Source organism: Crinia signifera, chromosome 19 (assembly GCF_055691185.1).
Source record: "Crinia signifera chromosome 19, ASM5569118v1, whole genome shotgun sequence".
NCBI classification, from domain to species: Eukaryota; Metazoa; Chordata; class Amphibia; order Anura; family Myobatrachidae; genus Crinia; species Crinia signifera.
In genome coordinates this window covers 137,407,872-137,427,580 of record NC_139226.1, presented here as the reverse complement: position 1 = coordinate 137,427,580, position 19,709 = coordinate 137,407,872, and the positions used below count along the sequence as shown (strand labels likewise).

General features: G+C 52.9%; 1 protein-coding gene across 1 annotated transcript; it reads left to right on the top strand.

The window, feature by feature from the left end:
- The first annotated feature begins 687 nt into the window (after positions 1–687).
- LOC146042196 (uncharacterized) lies at positions 688–19,102 on the top strand. The gene is made up of 7 exons (XM_083162123.1): positions 688–1,894; positions 2,091–2,225; positions 3,600–3,774; positions 9,103–9,201; positions 11,500–11,591; positions 12,541–12,678; positions 18,688–19,102. The coding sequence occupies exons 1-7, from the start codon at positions 800–802 to the stop codon at positions 18,958–18,960; spliced, it is 2,007 nt and encodes a 668-aa protein (XP_083018249.1). The 5' UTR covers positions 688–799; the 3' UTR covers positions 18,961–19,102.
- The last annotated feature ends 607 nt before the right edge of the window (positions 19,103–19,709 follow it).

The following is a 19,709-nucleotide window of genomic DNA, read 5'->3' as shown; positions in this document are numbered from 1 at the left end:
AGATGTCAGTGAGGGGGAAGAGATGGAGCACCCGGGAGCACTGGAGGTAAGTGTCCCGGGATTAGATGTCAGTGAGGGGGAAGAGACGGAGCGCCTGGGAGCTCTGGAGGTAAGTGTCCCGGGATTAGATGTCAGTGAGGGGAACAGACAGAGCACCTGGGAGCACTGGAGGTAAGTGTCCCGGGATTAAAACAGCTCCACTGCAAGACACTGCAGAGAATGACAGGGCATGCTGGGAGTTGTAGTGCCATCACTGGTGGCCGCTGCAAATGTCCTATAAAGTAGTTGTAGCCTTGCACACTTACTGTATTGTGCTGCACAGTCTTGTGTACACTGTTGCTGTATAATAACTAGATGTTCCGTTACCTTGTGGTACAATTGTGCGCACTGCCATTATTATAATACCTATTCTAATAGAACAATCCTATAAGCGGGAACTGGTAGATAGGTTGACATGCAGTACATTGATGTCAACATGGACAACGCAGGAAATGGCCAAAATGAATTTGTCACATTTTATTTTATTTTGTTGGACCGTATTTTCATGCATTACCATCCCCGCGGGTCCTGGATGAATTTATTTTTATATTGATTTTGCAAAAGTCTCTATCACAATTGAAAAAAGTGTTTTTGTAGTAGAAAATGAACAGGCGATAGGACGTATCTTGCAGCACATGTGATCATGGTGGCTCCTAACTGTCACTGTTGGATAAGTTCTGGTCTCCTTGGCCCCATCCCAGCAGTGGTCCCTGTAACTGCAGGCACCCATGGTGACACTCTCTTTCTCTGTAACAGTTGTATGTCACCGTGCACCTGTGGAAGCAGCCGGACTGTCAGGAGGATCCTCGCGGCCTGCTTGGTTTCCCTGCTCACTCTCCTTGGCTCGGTCTCCATTGACTTACATGACTGCATCGTAGAGTGGAGGAACGCGGAGGCTGCACTTGGCGCCATTTCATCCTGCACTGGTCTTATTGCCATGAGGCTCATCCAATTCCTCCAAGACCAGAGAGCGTTCTGCTGTTGGGATGACCTGAACTCCACGGCCAGGCGGAACCTATTGTTACACAATGCCCGTTTGTTCTGTGACCAGCGAAGACAGTCGCCCAATCAGAACTGGACGTGTATGGACACTTCTGACGTCCGTCATATCTGTGACGCGTTTGTAGACCGCATTGCGCTAAAGCTTGATGCTATGGCAGATGCTGACTTTGGCTATTTGTTATCTAACATAATAACAGAGATATTGGCCAAGGTTGGTCGCCCATTGGAGGATCTCAGTATAACACAGAGACAGACAGAATGGGCGGATGTGACGTCCCTGCATCTTCTAGTGAGAGCCACCGAGGACCTTCGTTCCATGAGTAACTTTATTCCATTGTCTTCTACTGACCTTCAGCCGTTACTCTACCAAGTCCTCATCAAGCTGAGCTGTGCCCTGTATAAATCACACACATTGTATACCTGTTGGAGAAACAATAAGAATATATCCGTTTATCTCACCCCACACCAAGACTTCGATTTTTTGACACCTTTATCTTTCAACACTTCATGGATGGAGCCTTCAGCTCTGGCCATTGGCCTGGTCTCCATGCAGGAATGTTTATATCTGGAAGGGTACGCGAAGCTCCACAATCAGTCTAAAGAAATTCTGTCCACGCTCAGTCTCAAGGTGACCCTCCTGACGGTGTCCTGCCTCATATACCCAATTGTTCTAGTCTCATTTAAGCAGATGACCGAGTGGATACAGAACTATGCGAGGAGCCTCAAAGAAAGGACGGAAGACCTAAAAAAGGAGAGGCGCTTGGCCGAAGATCTGCTCCACCAGATGCTGCCAAAATCTGTAGCCAAGCAGCTGAGAAAGCACAAGCATGTGGAGGCGGAGAGCTTCGACCAGGTAGGTATATATTGTAGGATCTCATAGAAAATGAATGTACATTGATATACATTTCCTTCTCTCTAAGATCTAGCAGCTGTTTTCTGGTCACATTTCATGTATGGGTTATACTGACAGGGAGGAATGCTGGGAGATTTGGGTTATAGGATATAAGTGGGGCATTGTACTTACGTGACGCTCTCTTCCTTACCACTAGGTTACCATATTCTTTTCAGACATTGTGGGGTTTACTTCCATTTCGGCTTCGTGCACCCCCCTGCAAGTGGTGGAAATGCTGAACAACTTATACATCTGCTTTGACAGCAGGATAGAGTCATACAGTGTGTATAAGGTGGGTGCACAGTAGCACAGAGTGTGTAAGGTGAGAGCACAGCAGCACAGTGTGTAAGGTGGGAGCACTGCAGCACAGAGTGCATGAGGTGGGTGCACAGCAGCACGTCACACTGCGTATAAGGTGGGTGCACAGCAGCACAGCGTCATACAATATGTATAAGGTGGGTGCACAGCAGCACACTCACACAGTGTGTATAAGGTGGGTGCACAGCAGCACAGTCACACTGTATAAGGTGGGTGCACAGTCACACTGTGTATAGGGTGGGTGCACAGCAGCACAGAGTCATACAATATCTATAAGGTGGGTACGCAGCAGTACAGTCACACTGTATAAGGTGGGACAGTCAAAACGGTCGACATGGGGTTTTTCACTGTTTTTTGAGCCGACATGTGCCGACAGGCGGTATTTCATGCCCTACCATCCACTAGGGTAGGGCTGGGCAACACCGGCCCTCCAGATGTTAGTGAACTACACATCCCAGGATGCTTTGCATTAGTTTTGCTATGTGGCCATGCTGAAACTGATGCAAGGCATGCTGGGATGTGTAGTTCACTAACATCTTGAGGGCCGGTGTTGCCCAGCCCTGCACTAGGGCGTGGTGGGAGAATACAGGGCCGCCAATAGTAATAATGTTGGGGCCCGGGACTGACCTTCAGTCCGGGCCCACAGCGGCAACCCCCCCCCCTCGCATACGCCTGCGGCACCCCCCCCCCCTCGCGCACGCCGGCACCCAGCCAATAACTACAGTATTACTTACCTGCGGTGGCGACGGCAGCGCGGCATCGCAGCACCTTCTCCCTCCAGGCGTCGGGCTCAGACGGAGCACTCACTGCACAGTGCAGCCTGCAGAACGCCGAGCCACTCTGTATCCTAGGCTCGGCGCTCTGCAGGCTGCACTGTGTATTGTGTGTGCCTGTCAGCCAGCGCCGGGTGGCATGGAGCTGGTGCGTGGGGGGTGCCGTGCCACTGTGGGCAGCCCCTGGCACCCCCCTGTCGGCGGCCCTGGGAGAATAAAATAGTGCCCGATGCATAGCGAGCGTTGTAAGGTGATGCCGTGCACTTCAAACTGTGTCCATGTCGACTGTATCAACATTCGGGTAAAAAAACTGTGAAAAACCCCAAGTCGACCTTTTGACTGTCAACCTAGACACTTTCGTTGACCTAATGCTTGTGTTGACCTAATGACCTGTTGACCTAGACCTATGTCATCATAAACCCATGTCGACCTAATGCTTGTCGACCAACATGCTGTAAACAAAACGATCCCAACCCCTGGAATCCACCCCCCCTTCCTGTGGGGGCTGCAGCTGCTGTTGGAAATGGAGGGGGATATTACAGTGGGTTTCCCATTCAGTGTTATTTCTGGCCCAGGTGGAAACCATTGGCGATGCCTATATGGTGGTGAGCGGGCTCCCGGAAAGGAGCAATGAGAAGCACGCAGACGAAATCGCTAAGATGTCCCTGGATCTTGTGGCTGGCGTCCGGCAAGTGATCATACCGCATATGCCAAGTGAGAGGCTGCGGCTGAGAGTTGGCATACACACAGGTATGTCTGATGGGAAACACAGAGTGTGCGACGTGGATATAGGAGAGCGTCCAGCAGCCGTGACCTGCACCGCACCGCACCCTCCTCCTCCTCCTCGCACAGATTTCAATGGCCCCATATTACTCTGTTCTCCTATTCTATAATGTAGGGATGGAGGGATCCAGATGTTTCTGTAATAAGCTTTTCCCTGGTCTCTGGGAATAATCGCTCTGCTCGCTGGGATCTGTGAGACAGTGCTCTGCAGGGCAGGAATTCCGGATATACACAGAATACATGCAGACATTAAAACCAAGGGTGGCAAGGAGGCTGCCCATGATACAGCTGGCAGTGGAGATGGGCACATCAGAGTCAGGGTGCACGGGCGTGGATCACAATAAACATTGGGACAGGTGTGAGTATAGGAGGTGTGAGGGGGTACAGGTGTGAGTATAGGAGGTATCAGTGTGTACAGGTGTGAGTATAGGAGGTGTGAGGGGGTACAGGTGTGAGTATAGGAGGTATCAGTGTGTACAGGTGTCAGTATAGGAGGTATCAGTGTGTACAGGTGTGAGTATAGGAGGTATCAGTGTGTACAGGTGTGAGTATAGGAGGTATCAGTGTGTACAGGTGTCAGTATAGGAGTTATCAGTGTGTACAGGTGTGAGTATAGGAGGTATCAGTGTGTACAGGTGTGAGTATAGGAGGTGTGAGGGTGTACAGGTGTGAGTATAGGAGGTATCAGTGTGTACAGGTGTGAGTATAGGAGGTGTGAGGGGGTACAGGTGTGAGTATAGGAGGTATCAGTGTGTACAGGTGTGAGTATAGGAGGTATCAGTGTGTACAGGTGTGAGTATAGGAGGTGTGAGGGGGTACAGGTGTGAGTATAGGAGGTATCAGTGTGTAAAGGTGTGAGTATAGGAGGTATCAGTGTGTACAGGTGTGAGTATAGGAGGTGTGAGGGTGTACAGGTGTGAGTATAGGAGGTATCAGGGAGTACAGGTGTGAGAATAGGAGGTATCAGTGTGTACAGGTGTGAGTATAGGAGGTATCAGTGTGTACAGGTGTGAGTATAGGAGGTGTGAGGGGGTACAGGTGTGAGTATAGGAGGTATCAGTGTGTACAGGTGTGAGTATAGGAGGTATCAGTTTGTACAGGTGTGAGTATAGGAGGTATCAGGGTGTACAGGTGTGAGTATAGGAGGTATCAGTGTGTACAGGTGTGAGTATAGGAGGTGTGAGGGTGTACAGGTGTGAGTATAGGAGGTATCAGGGAGTACAGGTGTGAGAATAGGAGGTATCAGTGTGTACAGGTGTGAGTATAGGAGGTATCAGTGTGTACAGGTGTGAGTATAGGAGGTGTGAGGGGGTACAGGTGTGAGTATAGGAGGTATCAGTGTGTACAGGTGTGAGTATAGGAGGTATCAGTGTGTACAGGTGTGAGTATAGGAGGTACCAGGGTGTACAGGTGTGAGTATAGGAGGTGTGAGGGGGTACAGGTGTGAGTATAGGTGGTATCAGTGTGTACAGGTGTGAGTATAGGAGGTGTGAGTGTGTACAGGTGTGAGTATAGGAGGTGTGAGGGGGTACAGGTGTGAGTATAGGAGGTATCAGTGTGTACAAGTGTGAGTATAGGAGGTGTGAGGGTGTACAGGTGTGAGTATAGGAGGTATCAGTGTGTACAGGTGTGAGTATAGGAGGTACCAGGGTGTACAGGTGTGAGTATAGGAGGTACCAGGGTGTACAGGTGTGAGTATAGGAGGTGTGAGGGTGTACAGGTGTGAGTATAGGAGGTACCAGGGTGTACAGGTGTGAGTATAGGAGGTACCAGGGTGTACAGGTGTGAGTATAGGAGGTATCAGTGTGTACAGGTGTGAGTATAGGAGGTATCAGTGTGTACAGGTGTGAGTATAGGAGGTATCAGTTTGTACAGGTGTGAGTATAGGAGGTATCAGTGTGTACAGGTGTGAGTATAGGAGGTGTGAGGGTGTACAGGTGTGAGTATAGGAGGTATCAGTGTGTACAGGTGTGAGTATAGGAGGTATTAGTGTGTACAGGTGTGAGTATAGGAGGTGTGAGGGTGTACAGGTGTGAGTATAGGAGGTATCAGTGTGTACAGGTGTGAGTATAGGAGGTATCAGTGTGTACAGGTGTGAGTATAGGAGGTATCAGGGTGTACAGGTGTGAGTATAGGAGGTGTGAGGGGGTACAGGTGTGAGTATAGGAGGTATCAGTGTGTACAGGTGTGAGTATAGGAGGTGTGAGTATAGGAGGTGTGAGGGTTTACAGGTGTGAGTATAGGAGGTATCAGGGTGTACAGGTGTGAGTATAGGAGGTGTGAGGGTGTACAGGTGTGAGTATAGGAGGTATCAGGGTGTACAGGTGTGAGTATAGGAGGTGTGAGGGGGTACAGGTGTGAGTATAGGAGGTATCAGTGTGTACAGGTGTGAGTATAGGAGGTATCAATTTGTACAGGTGTGAGTATAGGAGGTATCAGTGTGTACAGGTGTGAGTATAGGAGGTGTGAGGGGGTACAGGTGTGAGTATAGGAGGTATCAGTGTGTACAGGTGTGAGTATATCGACTATCCATGTCGGCGTGGAGTTGATTTTATAAAGTGTGGCGAGCGCAGCGAGCCACCGAGCCCGAAGCGTGGCGAGGGGACGCGGACACCTTCACAGCTATCCGCGTCCCCTCGCGGGCTTTACAGGTGTCCACGTCCCCTCGCGGGGCTCGCTGCGCTCGCCACACGTTATAAAATCAACTCCACGCTGACGTGGATAGTGGGGGTATGAAAAGGTCGTAGGATGCGTACCGCCGCCGCTCGCCACGCTTCGGGTTGGCGTTGATAGTGGGATTTACAAGGTCGACAGCTGTTGCGTTGACTAGTGCCACTGTGGACAGGTTTCAATAGTGTACCCCTAGACCCAACTAAATTCAGAGCGCCTAAGTCCAGAAACCACGGCTTGTTAGCGACTAGCAGGTAGTCCGGTTTTCAGACGCTAAAGCATCTAAATTTAGCGTCTGCATGGGGGACTCCCCCTTTGTTTGCAGTGTGCCAGGGTGTGCCCGGGGTGACCACTTTTACAAGCCCCCGTTGTCAGCGGTGCGCAGGGCTGCCTATTTCACTGTGGAACTACAAGTACCACAGTGACCTGTCAGCACCTGGGCAGAGAAATGCTGCTGCTGCTGCTGCCCGGCGCTATGCTGATAACGTAAGCTGGCAATACATAGCTTACAGCTAGAGCGGCACGCGCACAGTTAAACAGAGCTTCTGGTAGGCTGCAAAGTTTCAGAGACATAGTGTGCGCGCGGCGGTGCCGTGAAACTACACAAGTACCAGTATATATGCTCAGTACCAGGCACAGTTTTGCTGAGCCCCGCTGCTGTATAGAGATATATGCCCTGCACCGGTCACGTTATTGCTGAGCCCCGCTGCCGTATATAGTATATATGCCGTGTACCGGGTACAGTATTGCTGAGCCCTGCTGCTGTATAGAGTATATATGCCCTGTACTGGGCACAGTATTGCTGAGTCCCCGCTGCCGTATAGAGTACATATGCCCTGTACTGGGCACGGTATTGCTGAGCCCCACTGCCATATAGAGTATATATGCCCTGTACTGGGCACAGTATTGCTGAGTCCCCGAAGCTGTATGGAGTATATATGCCCTGTACTGGGCACGGTATTGCTGAGTCCCCGCAGCTGTATGGAGAATATATGCCCTGTACTGGGCACGGTATTGCTGAGCCCCGCTGCTGTATAGAGTATATATGCCCTGTACCAGGCACAGTATTGCTGAGTCTCCGCTGCTGTATGGAGTATATATGCTCTGTACCGGGCACAGTATTGCTGTCTCCGCTGCTGTATGGAATATATATGCCCTGTACCGGGCACAGTATTGCTGAGCCCCTGCTGCTGTATGGAGTATATATGCTCTGTACCGGGCACAGTATTGCTGAGCCCTGCTGCTGTATAGAGTATATATGCCCTGTACCGGGCACAGTATTGCTGAGTCCCCGCTGCTGCATGGAGTATATATGCTCTGTACCGGGCACAGTATTGCTGAGCCCCGCTGCTGTATGGAGTATATATGCCCTGTACCGGGGACGGTATTGCTGAGTCCCCGCTGCTGCATGGAGTATATATGCTCTGTACCGGGCACAGTATTGCTGAGTCTCCGCTGCTGTATGGAGTATATATGGCCTGTACCGGGCACGGTATTGCTGAGTCCCCGCTGCCGTAGTGATGACTGGTTTGACAATCTCCTAATATCTCTGGGTCTCTCTGTATGCAGGATGCAGAGATGTAGTTATATTTGGCAGGAATGTTATGCCTGTTTTACCCATTATACTGCTGGCAGGCGGCCTGGCGTGTAGGGTGTAGCGTGTGCTTCCTGTCTCATTTCCAGAGTTGCAGATCCTATTTCTACAAGTAATGCTCAGGCGACACTGCCAGTTCTCTCTCCTGCACTGACAACGGGGCACAAGCAAGGTACTGATCAGGTCAGTGCCCGCACAGCCACCACCATCCCCACATTGCTGGGTGCCAGGGGAGGATCAGAGAACCCAACAGGAGGAATCCATTTACACAGGACACCTCCTCTGGCATTAGTATAATGTTGCACAGCAGCTGCACAGAAGCTTGCAGAAGCTGTGCACTAGTGTATCTCTGTATCAGTCCTCTGATAAATAACGTATCTTTCTCTGATGAGTACAATGCATTGTTCTCTGCTATGACGATATTACCATATACAGCTAACGGATTATTATTTGTGCCCCCTCTAAGCCCTGTGGGCCTGATTCATGTTCGCATGCAGTTAAAAAATGTTTGGATTCGGATTGATAGGGGCCCCCCCCCACACCCCCCCGGAGCCATCGCAATCTCATTCACAACTGCGTACACATATACGCAGGTCCGAGGGCCGAGGTACTGCTCTATGGTCAGGCACTTGTGCAGAGTGACATTGGTGGCCAAGGGGCATGCTGGGAGGGATCCGTGTCCGAGAGGAGAGAAGCCCATAGGCTTCTATGGGGTAACGCCAGTTACAGTCAGCCAGCGTTACCCTCCGCAGTAGAGTACAGCCGGAGGGGGCTTTATTGCATTCAGAAATGCGGTAAACTCCCCACATTATTGTTTTTACTGCATTTCTACTTTACAACACCCCATCCTCTGAGTGATACAAGGAGCCAGCGGAGGGGCAGTGGAAGTGGGGTAATGAGAGACTATGTGGGCGAGTGTTGGCTGATCTTGGGGACTATTGTGGAGATGGAATTGATGAGCTGCTGTATGTGTCTGGCCATTGGCTGTCCCCTCCACCAATCAGGCTCTGATATGATCTGTCCTATTGCAGGTCCTTGTGTTGCTGGAGTTGTGGGCTATAAGATGCCGCGCTACTGCTTGTTTGGCGATACTGTGAACACTGCCTCCCGTATGGAGTCTACCAGCTTACGTACGTATGACCGCGCCGACCCCTGCTCAGATATTAGTGTACGATGACTGAGTTGAATCTGTTCATATGTTATTGCGGCATGTATAGTACATGGACATTAATGTGCGCTACAGACGTGTACCACCCAGCTGAACATAACCTTGTCTTCCTGTCATGACCGTGGTTCCCCAATGCTGATCAGTATTCTAAGCAGATCTGCAGGGCTGCCATCAGGAATTTTGGGGCCCAAGACTCATTTCCAGTGCGGGCCCCCTCACTTGACATAACCCTGCTCCTGCTCCCCCATCTCCTCCTCTGCCGAGCTGCAGTCCGGAGGTCCCCGAGCGCAGGCTTCTTCAACTCCAATTAAAATGCAGCACAATGGTTAGGAAGGGGGGAGACAGCGCTTACATTGATGACAAAATAAGGTGAATTATAAAAAGCAATTTAATAGTGCAATACACATACAAATGGATAAAATATAATAAAAGGCACACAATGGTGGGGGAAGGGAAGGGGAAATTGAAAGCTGCAACCACTTGATGTATTCACCTTTTGAGAGTCCACAGTTCAATGTGTGACTAGGAGATGAAAAGGAGAGGAATGACCTCTATGCCTGGCCAAAGCGGTGTCTCGATAGTACTTCCTCCAATTAAGTGTTGGGGGTAACAGTCCTCCCGGTTGGAATATCAGAAGTAAAGGTGGAGTATCCGCAGGGTGACCCCGGGTGGGTATTTAGATAGGCTGGCTTGCCTTCCAAGAGATGTTAACCTCACTCCGGTCAATTGGCTGTAGGTGAAGGTGAAACTGGGTCTCCTGTCAGCTTGGTCAGTGGTAGGTGATAGTGGCTGGATGGCAGCAGGGGTAGATGGGCAATCTGGGTGCCTGGGCCAACGCGTTTCGCCGCTAGGAGCAGCTTTTTCAACCTTGAAAAAGCTGCTCCTAGCGGCGAAACGCGTTGGCCCAGGCACCCAGATTGCCCATCTACCCCTGCTGCCATCCAGCCACTATCACCTACCACTGACCAAGCTGACAGGAGACCCAGTTTCACCTTCACCTACAGCCAATTGACCGGAGTGAGGTTAACATCTCTTGGAAGGCAAGCCAGCCTATCTAAATACCCACCCGGGGTCACCCTGCGGATACTCCACCTTTACTTCTGATATTCCAACCGGGAGGACTGTTACCCCCAAAACTTAATTGGAGGAAGTACTATCGAGACACCGCTTTGGCCAGGCATAGAGGTCATTCCTCTCCTTTTCATCTCCTAGTCACACATTGAACTGTGGACTCTCAAAAGGTGAATACATCAAGTGGTTGCAGCTTTCAATTTCCCCTTCCCTTCCCCCACCATTGTGTGCCTTTTATTATATTTTATCCATTTGTATGTGTATTGTACTATTAAATTGCTTTTTATAATTCACCTTATTTTGTCATCAATGTAAGCGCTGTCTCCCCCCTTCCTAACCATTGTATTTTCTATAGGGATTGACAACCCCTTTTTTGACAGCTGCTGGCAGTAACAACTCATACAGGCGCTCCTTCAGTTACTTTGGTAACTGTTTCTTTCTAAAATGCAGCACAGGCTGGTGAGCTAATCAGAGCTCACCTACCGCCAGTCACTCTGATTGGCTGCCGGTACGCAAGCTCTGATTGGCTCAAAAGCCAGTGCAGCATTTTAATTGGCTGCCAGCATCCTGGATTGTATAAGGCTGCACTCCGAAACCTGCTTTGTTCAACGCACTGAGTGCAGCACAGGCAGTCGGGGGGGTGTTTGCAGTGGGCAAAATAAGCTGCCAGGGCCCGTGGACAGCTGTACCCATAGCACCCCCTATTGGCGCCCCTGCTGGTCTGTCACGGACAAATCATACATTTGAAAATCCCTGAGTCACTGATCCCGACCAATCCTTGGTCAGAATTTGTGAATCGAGGTTTTCAAAATGATAAATGTCCCCAGTCTCCACCGCTGCCATAAGGAGAACAGGGAATCACCCCCATTACCTGATGGGGATGCAGTCAAAATCCCGACAAGGACAAAATCCCGACATTTAAAATCCCGACAAGGACAAAATCCCGACATTTAAAATCCTGACCAGGTCAAAATACCAACATATAGAATATACAGGTGAAACAGTCAACATGACTTTCCGTTGACAGGTCGCTAGGTCGACATGGGTTTTTCCACTGTTTTTTGACTGGGGACATAAATGTCGGGATTTTGTCCTTGTCGGTATTATGACCCATTCGGGATTTTGACCCTGTCGGGATTTCATACCGAATCCACCTGATCCAACTGACCAGCTAAGTCTGTCTCTATAGCACAGAAGATACACATCAGCTCTGCCACCTACCAGGTCCTGCTAATTGACAACGCCTATGAGATTGAACCGCGGGGAGAGATTGAGGTTAAGGTAATGATTTTATCTCTGAGTGTCCTGGTGCTATGACTGTACATAATGTGGTAACTGTGGCATTGTCTGCCAGCCCCAGAGCAGCGCCGCCCTAGGTTCTATGGCGCAAAGACGGTTTATGTAGTTGATAATACTCCCCTGGTATATGGAGGTTCCTTCCTCAGAGGTTATATATGAAAAAGAAGAAACATAGCATCCCTCGTATAATATCCCCCCCTAGTTCACACTTATGCCGTTTCTAAATGAATTAATATATGTAAATAGATGTTGGTGACAAAAGTCAGGGGGTTCCCCCCTTTCAGTTTACTCACAGGAGTGGGTATAATACAGGCACATCAGTCCTCAGAAATCCTGGTCTGGTTTATGTAGCATCTATTTGCAGAAGGGCAGCCCGGGCAGAATTAAAAGTCAGATCTATAATATAGAAACATTAATGCAAACTACCACAGGATTTCAACACGTGAGCAGAATGCATTGGCCCCAACAGTTTCTGTCCTTTAAATGAGAATTTGGTTACTGGGAATACAGGTTACTTTACACCATGGGTCCTCAAACTGCGGCCCTCCAGATGTTGTGAAACTACAAATCCCAGCATGCCTTGCCACAGTTTTAACACTCCCTTATAGCAAAACTGTGGCAAGGAATGCTGGGATTTGTAGTTTCACAACATCTGGTGGGCCGCAGTTTGAGGACCCATGCTTTACACTGATGGTACGCACTAAAAGCCAGATAGGTAGTTATAGCTGACATATATTAAAGGTATTTTACGGTAACTGCCACCTTTTCACAGCATAGACCACGCCCTAGAGGAATGACTCCTCCCCTGAAGAGTATTTATATCCTCTAAGCAGGGCAGAACCTTAGCACAATGACTGGACCATGCATAACCTTGTACGTTGCAGGCTGCCTAGCTGGGATTGGTAGACATGTTGGCTCTGCTTAATTTCAGGGCAAAGGGAAGATGAAAACATACTGGCTCCTGGGAAACAGAAACTACAGTGTACAGAATGACAGCCTGGTCTGCCACTGGAACCCCAACATGTCCCGGAGGAAAAAGCTGGAGAGTAGCATGGGGTCTGGACTGCAGGTGGGGAGTTGTCAGAGTCTGGATCATCACAAATATGAAGTATCTGTCATCTCTATGTAGCAGGTGCACCTCTGACTGAGCGGGGTGTGTGTGTGACCACCGGGCGGTTCTGCTCTGCAACTGAGCGGGTTCAGGGGGGATGGTGGTCTGGTGGTTCTGCTCTGTAACGGAGAGGGTGCAGGGGGGGATGACGGTCAGGTGGTTCTGTTCTGTAACTGAGCGGGTGCAGGGGGATGGCGGTCAGGTGGTTCTGCTCTGTAACTGAGCGGGTGCAGGGGGGATGACGGTCAGGTGGTTCTGCTCTGTAAGTGAGCGGGTGCAGGGGGGATGACGGTCAGGTGGTTCTGCTCTGTAACTGAGCGGGTGCAGGGGGGATGACGGTCGGGTGGTTCTGCTCTGTAACTGAGCGGGTGCAGGGGGGATGACGGTCGGGTGGTTCTGCTCTGTAACTGAGCAGGTGCAGGGGGGATGACGGTCGGGTGGTTCTGCTCTGTAACTGAGCAGGTGCAGGGGGGATGACGGTCAGGTGGTTCTGCTCTGTAACTGAGCGGGTGCAGGGGGATGACGGTCGGGTGGTTCTGATCTGTAACTGAGCGGGTGCAGGGGGGATGACGGTCAGGTGGTTCTGATCTGTAACTGAGCGGGTGCAGGGGGGATGACGGTCGGGTGGTTCTGATCTGTAACTGAGCGGGTGCAGGGGGGATGGCGGTCGGGTGGTTCTGCTCTGTAACTGAGCGGGTGCAGGGGGGATGACGGTCGGGTGGTTCTGCTCTGTAACTGAGCGGGTGCAGGGGGGATGACGGTCGGGTGGTTCTGCTCTGTAACTGAGCAGGTGCAGGGGGGATGACGGTCAGGTGGTTCTGCTCTGTAACTGAGCGGGTGCAGGGGGATGACGGTCGGGTGGTTCTGATCTGTAACTGAGCGGGTGCAGGGGGGATGACGGTCGGGTGGTTCTGATCTGTAACTGAGCGGGTGCAGGGGGGATGACGGTCGGGTGGTTCTGATCTGTAACTGAGCGGGTGCAGGGGGGATGGCGGTCGGATGGTTCTGCTCTGTAACGGAGAGGGTGCAGGGGGGGGATGACGGTCAGGTGGTTCTGTTCTGTAACTGAGCGGGTGCAGGGGGATGGCGGTCAGGTGGTTCTGCTCTGTAACTGAGCGGGTGCAGGGGGGATGACGGTCAGGTGGTTCTGCTCTGTAAGTGAGCGGGTGCAGGGGGGATGACGGTCAGGTGGTTCTGCTCTGTAACTGAGCGGGTGCAGGGGGGATGACGGTCGGGTGGTTCTGCTCTGTAACTGAGCGGGTGCAGGGGGGATGACGGTCGGGTGGTTCTGCTCTGTAACTGAGCGGGTGCAGGGGGGATGACGGTCAGGTGGTTCTGCTCTGTAACTGAGCGGGTGCAGGGGGATGATGGTCGGGTGGTTCTGATCTGTAACTGAGCGGGTGCAGGGGGGATGACGGTCGGGTGGTTCTGATCTGTAACTGAGCGGGTGCAGGGGGGATGACGGTCGGGTGGTTCTGCTCTGTAACTGAGTGGGTGCAGGGGGGATGACGGTCGGGTGGTTCTGATCTGTAACTGAGCGGGTGCAGGGGGGATGACGGTCGGGTGGTTCTGATCTGTAACTGAGCGGGTGCAGGGGGGATGGCGGTCGGATGGTTCTGCTCTGTAACGGAGAGGGTGCAGGAGGGGGATGACGGTCAGGTGGTTCTGTTCTGTAACTGAGCGGGTGCAGGGGGATGGCGGTCAGGTGGTTCTGTTCTGTAACTGAGCGGGTGCAGGGGGATGGCGGTCAGGTGGTTCTGCTCTGTAACTGAGCGGGTGCAGGGGGGATGACGGTCAGGTGGTTCTGCTCTGTAAGTGAGCAGGTGCAGGGGGGATGACGGTCAGGTGGTTCTGCTCTGTAACTGAGCGGGTGCAGGGGGGATGACGGTCGGGTGGTTCTGCTCTGTAACTGAGCGGGTGCAGGGGGGATGACGGTCGGGTGGTTCTGCTCTGTAACTGAGCAGGTGCAGAGGGGATGACGGTCGGGTGGTTCTGCTCTGTAACTGAGCGGGTGCAGGGGGGATGACGGTCAGGTGGTTCTGCTCTGTAACTGAGCGGGTGCAGGGGGATGATGGTCGGGTGGTTCTGATCTGTAACTGAGCGGGTGCAGGGGGGATGACGGTCGGGTGGTTCTGATCTGTAAGTGAGCGGGTGCAGGGGGGATGACGGTCAGGTGGTTCTGCTCTGTAACTGAGCGGGTGCAGGGGGGATGACGGTCGGGTGGTTCTGCTCTGTAACTGAGCGGGTGCAGGGGGGATGACGGTCGGGTGGTTCTGCTCTGTAACTGAGCGGGTGCAGGGGGGATGACGGTCAGGTGGTTCTGCTCTGTAACTGAGCGGGTGCAGGGGGATGATGGTCGGGTGGTTCTGATCTGTAACTGAGCGGGTGCAGGGGGGATGACGGTCGGGTGGTTCTGATCTGTAACTGAGCGGGTGCAGGGGGGATGACGGTCGGGTGGTTCTGCTCTGTAACTGAGTGGGTGCAGGGGGGATGACGGTCGGGTGGTTCTGATCTGTAACTGAGCGGGTGCAGGGGGGATGACGGTCGGGTGGTTCTGATCTGTAACTGAGCGGGTGCAGGGGGGATGGCGGTCGGATGGTTCTGCTCTGTAACGGAGAGGGTGCAGGGGGGGGATGACGGTCAGGTGGTTCTGTTCTGTAACTGAGCGGGTGCAGGGGGATGGCGGTCAGGTGGTTCTGTTCTGTAACTGAGCGGGTGCAGGGGGATGGCGGTCAGGTGGTTCTGCTCTGTAACTGAGCGGGTGCAGGGGGGATGACGGTCAGGTGGTTCTGCTCTGTAAGTGAGCGGGTGCAGGGGGGATGACGGTCAGGTGGTTCTGCTCTGTAACTGAGCGGGTGCAGGGGGGATGACGGTCGGGTGGTTCTGCTCTGTAACTGAGCGGGTGCAGGGGGGATGACGGTCGGGTGGTTCTGCTCTGTAACTGAGCAGGTGCAGGGGGGATGACGGTCGGGTGGTTCTGCTCTGTAACTGAGCGGGTGCAGGGGGGATGACGGTCAGGTGGTTCTGCTCTGTAACTGAGCGGGTGCAGGGGGATGATGGTCGGGTGGTTCTGATCTGTAACTGAGCGGGTGCAGGGGGGATGACGGTCGGGTGGTTCTGATCTGTAACTGAGCGGGTGCAGGGGGGATGGCGGTCGGGTGGTTCTGCTCTGTAACTGAGCGGGTGCAGGGGGGATGACGGTCGGGTGGTTCTGCTCTGTAACTGAGCAGGTGCAGGGGGGATGACGGTCGGGTGGTTCTGCTCTGTAACTGAGCGGGTGCAGGGGGGATGACGGTCAGGTGGTTCTGCTCTGTAACTGAGCGGGTGCAGGGGGGATGACGGTCGGGTGGTTCTGATCTGTAACTGAGCGGGTGCAGGGGGGATGACGGTCGGGTGGTTCTGATCTGTAACTGAGCGGGTGCAGGGGGGATGGCGGTCGGGTGGTTCTGCTCTGTAACTGAGTGGGTGCAGGGGGGATGACGGTCGGGTGGTTCTGCTCTGTAACTGAGCGGGTGCAGGGGGGATTACGGTCGGGTGGTTCTGCTCTGTAACTGAGCGGGTGCAGGGGGGATGAAGGTCGGGGGGTTCTGATCTGTAACTGAGCGGGTGCAGGGGGGATGACGGTCGGGTGGTTCTGCTCTGTAACTGAGCGGGTGCAGGGGGGATGACGGCCGGGGGGTTCTGATCTGTAACTGAGCGGGTGCAGGGGGGATGACGGTCAGATTGTCCTGCTCTGTAACTGAGCGGGTATGACTGTCGAATGGTTCTGCTCTGTAACTGAGCGGGTGCAGGGGGGATGACGGTCGGGTGGTTCTGCTCTGTAACTTAACGGGTGCAGGTGGATGACGGTCGGGTGGTTCTGCTCTGTAACTGAGCTGGTGCAGGGGGGATGACTGTCGGGTGGTTCTGCTCTGTAACTGAGCGGGTGCAGGTGGATGACGGTCGGGTGGTTCTGCTCTGTAACTGAGCGGGTGCAGGGGGGATGACGGTCGGGTGGTTCTGCTCTTTAACTGAGCGGGTGCAGGTGGATGACGGTCGGGTGGTTCTGCTCTGTAACTGAGCGGGTGCATGGGTGATGATTGTCGGGTGGTTCTGCTCTGTAACTGAGCGGGTGCAGGTGGATGACAGTCGGGTGGTTCTGCTCTGTAACTGAGCGGGTGCAGGGGGGATGATGTCGGGTGGTTCTGCTCTGTAACTGAGCGGGTGCAGGTGGATGACGGTCGGGTGGTTCTGCTCTGTAACTGAGCGGGTGCAGGTGGATGACAGTCGGGTGGTTCTGCTCTGTAACTGAGCAGGTGCAGGGTGGATGACTGTCGGGTGGTTCTGCTCTATAACTAAGCGGGTGCAGGTGGATGACGGTCGGGTGGTTCTGCTCTGTAACTGAGCGGGTGCAGGGGGGATGACTGTCGGGTGGTTCTGCTCTGTAACTGAGCGGGTGCAGGTGGATCGGATGACAGTCGGGTGGTTCTGCTCTGTAACTGAGCGGGTGCAGGGGGGATGACGGTCGGGTGGTTCTGCTCTGTAACTGAGCGGGTGCAGGTGGATGACGGTCGGGTGGTTCTGCTTTGTAACTGAGCGGGTGCATGGGTGATGATTGTCGGGGGGTTCTGCTCTGTAACTGAGCGGGTGCAGGTGGATGACAGTCGGGTGGTTCTGCTCTGTAACTGAGCGGGTGCAGGGGGGATGACGGTCGGGTGGTTCTGCTCTGTAACTGAGCGGGTGCAGGTGGATGACGGTCGGGTAGTTCTGCTCTGTAACGGAGCGGGTGCAGGGGGGATGACGGTTGGGTGGTTCTGCTCTGTAACGGAGCGGGTGCAGGGGGGATGACGGTCGGGTGGTTCTGCTCTGTAACGGAGCGGGTGCAGGGGGAGATGACGGTCGGGTGGTTCTGCTCTGTAACGGAGCGGGTGCAGGGGGGATTACGGTCGGGTGGTTCTGCTCTGTAACGGAGCGGGTGCAGGGGGGATGACGGTCGGGTGGTTCTGCTCTGTAACTGAACGGGTGCAGGGGGGATGATGGTCGGGTGGTTCTGCTCTGTAACTGAGCGGGTGCAGGTGGATGACGGTCGGGTGGTTCTGCTCTGTAACGGAGCGGGTGCAGGGAGGATGACAGTCCGGTGGTTCTGTTCTGTAACTGAGCGGGTTCAGGGGGGATGACGGTCAGGTGGTTCTGCTCTGTAACTGAGCGGGTGCAGGGGGGATGACGGTCGGGTGGTTCTGCTCTGTAACTGAGCGGGTGCAGGGGGAATGACGGTCGGGTGGTTCTGCTCTGTAACTGAGCGGGTGCAGGGGGGATGACGGTCGGGTGGTTCTGCTCTGTAACTGAGCGGGTGCAGGTGGATGACGGTCGGGTGGTTCTGCTCTGTAACGGAGCGGGTGCAGGGGGGATGACGGTCGGGTGGTTCTGCTCTGTAACTGAGCGGGTGCAGGTGGATGACGGTCGGGTGGTTCTGCTCTGTAACGGAGCAGGTGCAGGGGGGATGACAGTCGGGTGGTTCTGTTCTGTAACTGAGCGGGTTCAGGGGGGATGACTGTCGGGTGGTTCTGTTCTGTAACTGAGCGGGTGCAGGGGGATGACGGTTGGGTGGTTCTGTTCTGTAACTGAGCGGGTGCAGGTGGATGACGGTCGGGTGGTTCTGCTCTGTAACGGAGCGGGTGCAGGGGGGGATGACGGTCGGGTGGTTCTGCTCTGTAACTGAGCGGGTGCAGGTGGATGACGGTCGGGTGGTTCTGCTCTGTAACGGAGCGGGTGCAGGGGGGATGACAGTCGGGTGGTTCTGTTCTGTAACTGAGCGGGTTCAGGGGGGATGATGGTCGGGTGGTTCTGTTCTGTAACTAAGTGGGGGGGGATGGTAAATACATAACATTGTAATTTATCTAGTGAACCTTTATATTTTGGGGTTCATCTGTCCTTTTAAAATTAAATAAATAAAAAATCCAGTTGTTTTTTTCCCCCATTGTCCTCCAGTCTGTATCCAGCAATATAACACCAGACACAAGCAGGGTCACCACGCCTCGCGGCCCAGAGGAAACCGCTATACAAGATGGTGGAAGTGGACCTCAGGGTCTATCCCTGATAAGTGGCGAGACAACAAGTAGCGCAGAGCAGAGGAACCGGCTGAGTCCTAACAAAATCCCAACACTGGTACTGCCGGTCCCTGTGAGGACCGACCTCGACATCACCATGAGAATATCGATGGAGAAAACTGTTCTGCTCCCAGGATTTGTGGAGGAGTCGTAATAATGATCGGACGGAATGACACATTACAATGTATTGCGCAGTAGGTGTGGCTTCACTAGGAGTACGCAGGGACCCTGTTTAATGCTAATCGGACAAGATGCACCTGTAAAATGTTGGTTTAATTATCAGGAGGAATGGACACCCTAATTACACACATGTATCCTGGGACTTTTAGTTCTACAAATAAAAAAAAAAACAGTGCTGATGCCCACTCCGCTAAGCTCTGCTATCTCATATAGAGCGATAATCGATGTTCTTAGTATATTCAAAACCTGCGCCTGAAAACCGCCAGCTCTGCACAGCAGCAGCCTCTCTGAGCAATGCCCTGCTGGTAATGGGTGGGCATGTGACAAATCTGCCCCGCCCATACCTCTGTGTTCCCTTGGGGCACAGCTGGCAGATAAGGACAGATAAGCATCTGCTCATCCCCAGGAGAGAAAGCCCCTTATTATCTTCCCTTACACCGACCGTTTCATTTAACAAATGACAGATAATTGTTTTGTTGCCATGAGTGCGGTAATTAGCGACATCACACACAATGGTGACCGCGCTCAGCCGCGCTCTGTTCTGCAGTGTCCGGATACCGGTCCCTGATTTCCATCTATAATTGGTCAATAGAAGAAAGCGTTTATAATTACAGGCAGTGTATGATGTACTGTACACATATATGGGGCTGCAATGGGAAATAGGTCATTGTGTATATCTAATATGTGAATCCCACTTTTATCTCCTCAGTCCTTGCACAGGGA

Bases quoted from the DNA above. Each gene is read 5' to 3' on its own strand.
- LOC146042196 (XM_083162123.1), top strand. From the start codon at position 800: ATGTCACCGTGCACCTGTGGAAGCAGCCGGACTGTCAGGAGGATCCTC. The intron at 2,226-3,599 runs GTGGGTGCACAG...TTTCTGGCCCAG, and splicing joins AGTCATACAGTGTGTATAAG to GTGGAAACCATTGGCGATGC. The intron at 11,592-12,540 runs GTAATGATTTTA...GCTTAATTTCAG, and splicing joins GGGGAGAGATTGAGGTTAAG to GGCAAAGGGAAGATGAAAAC.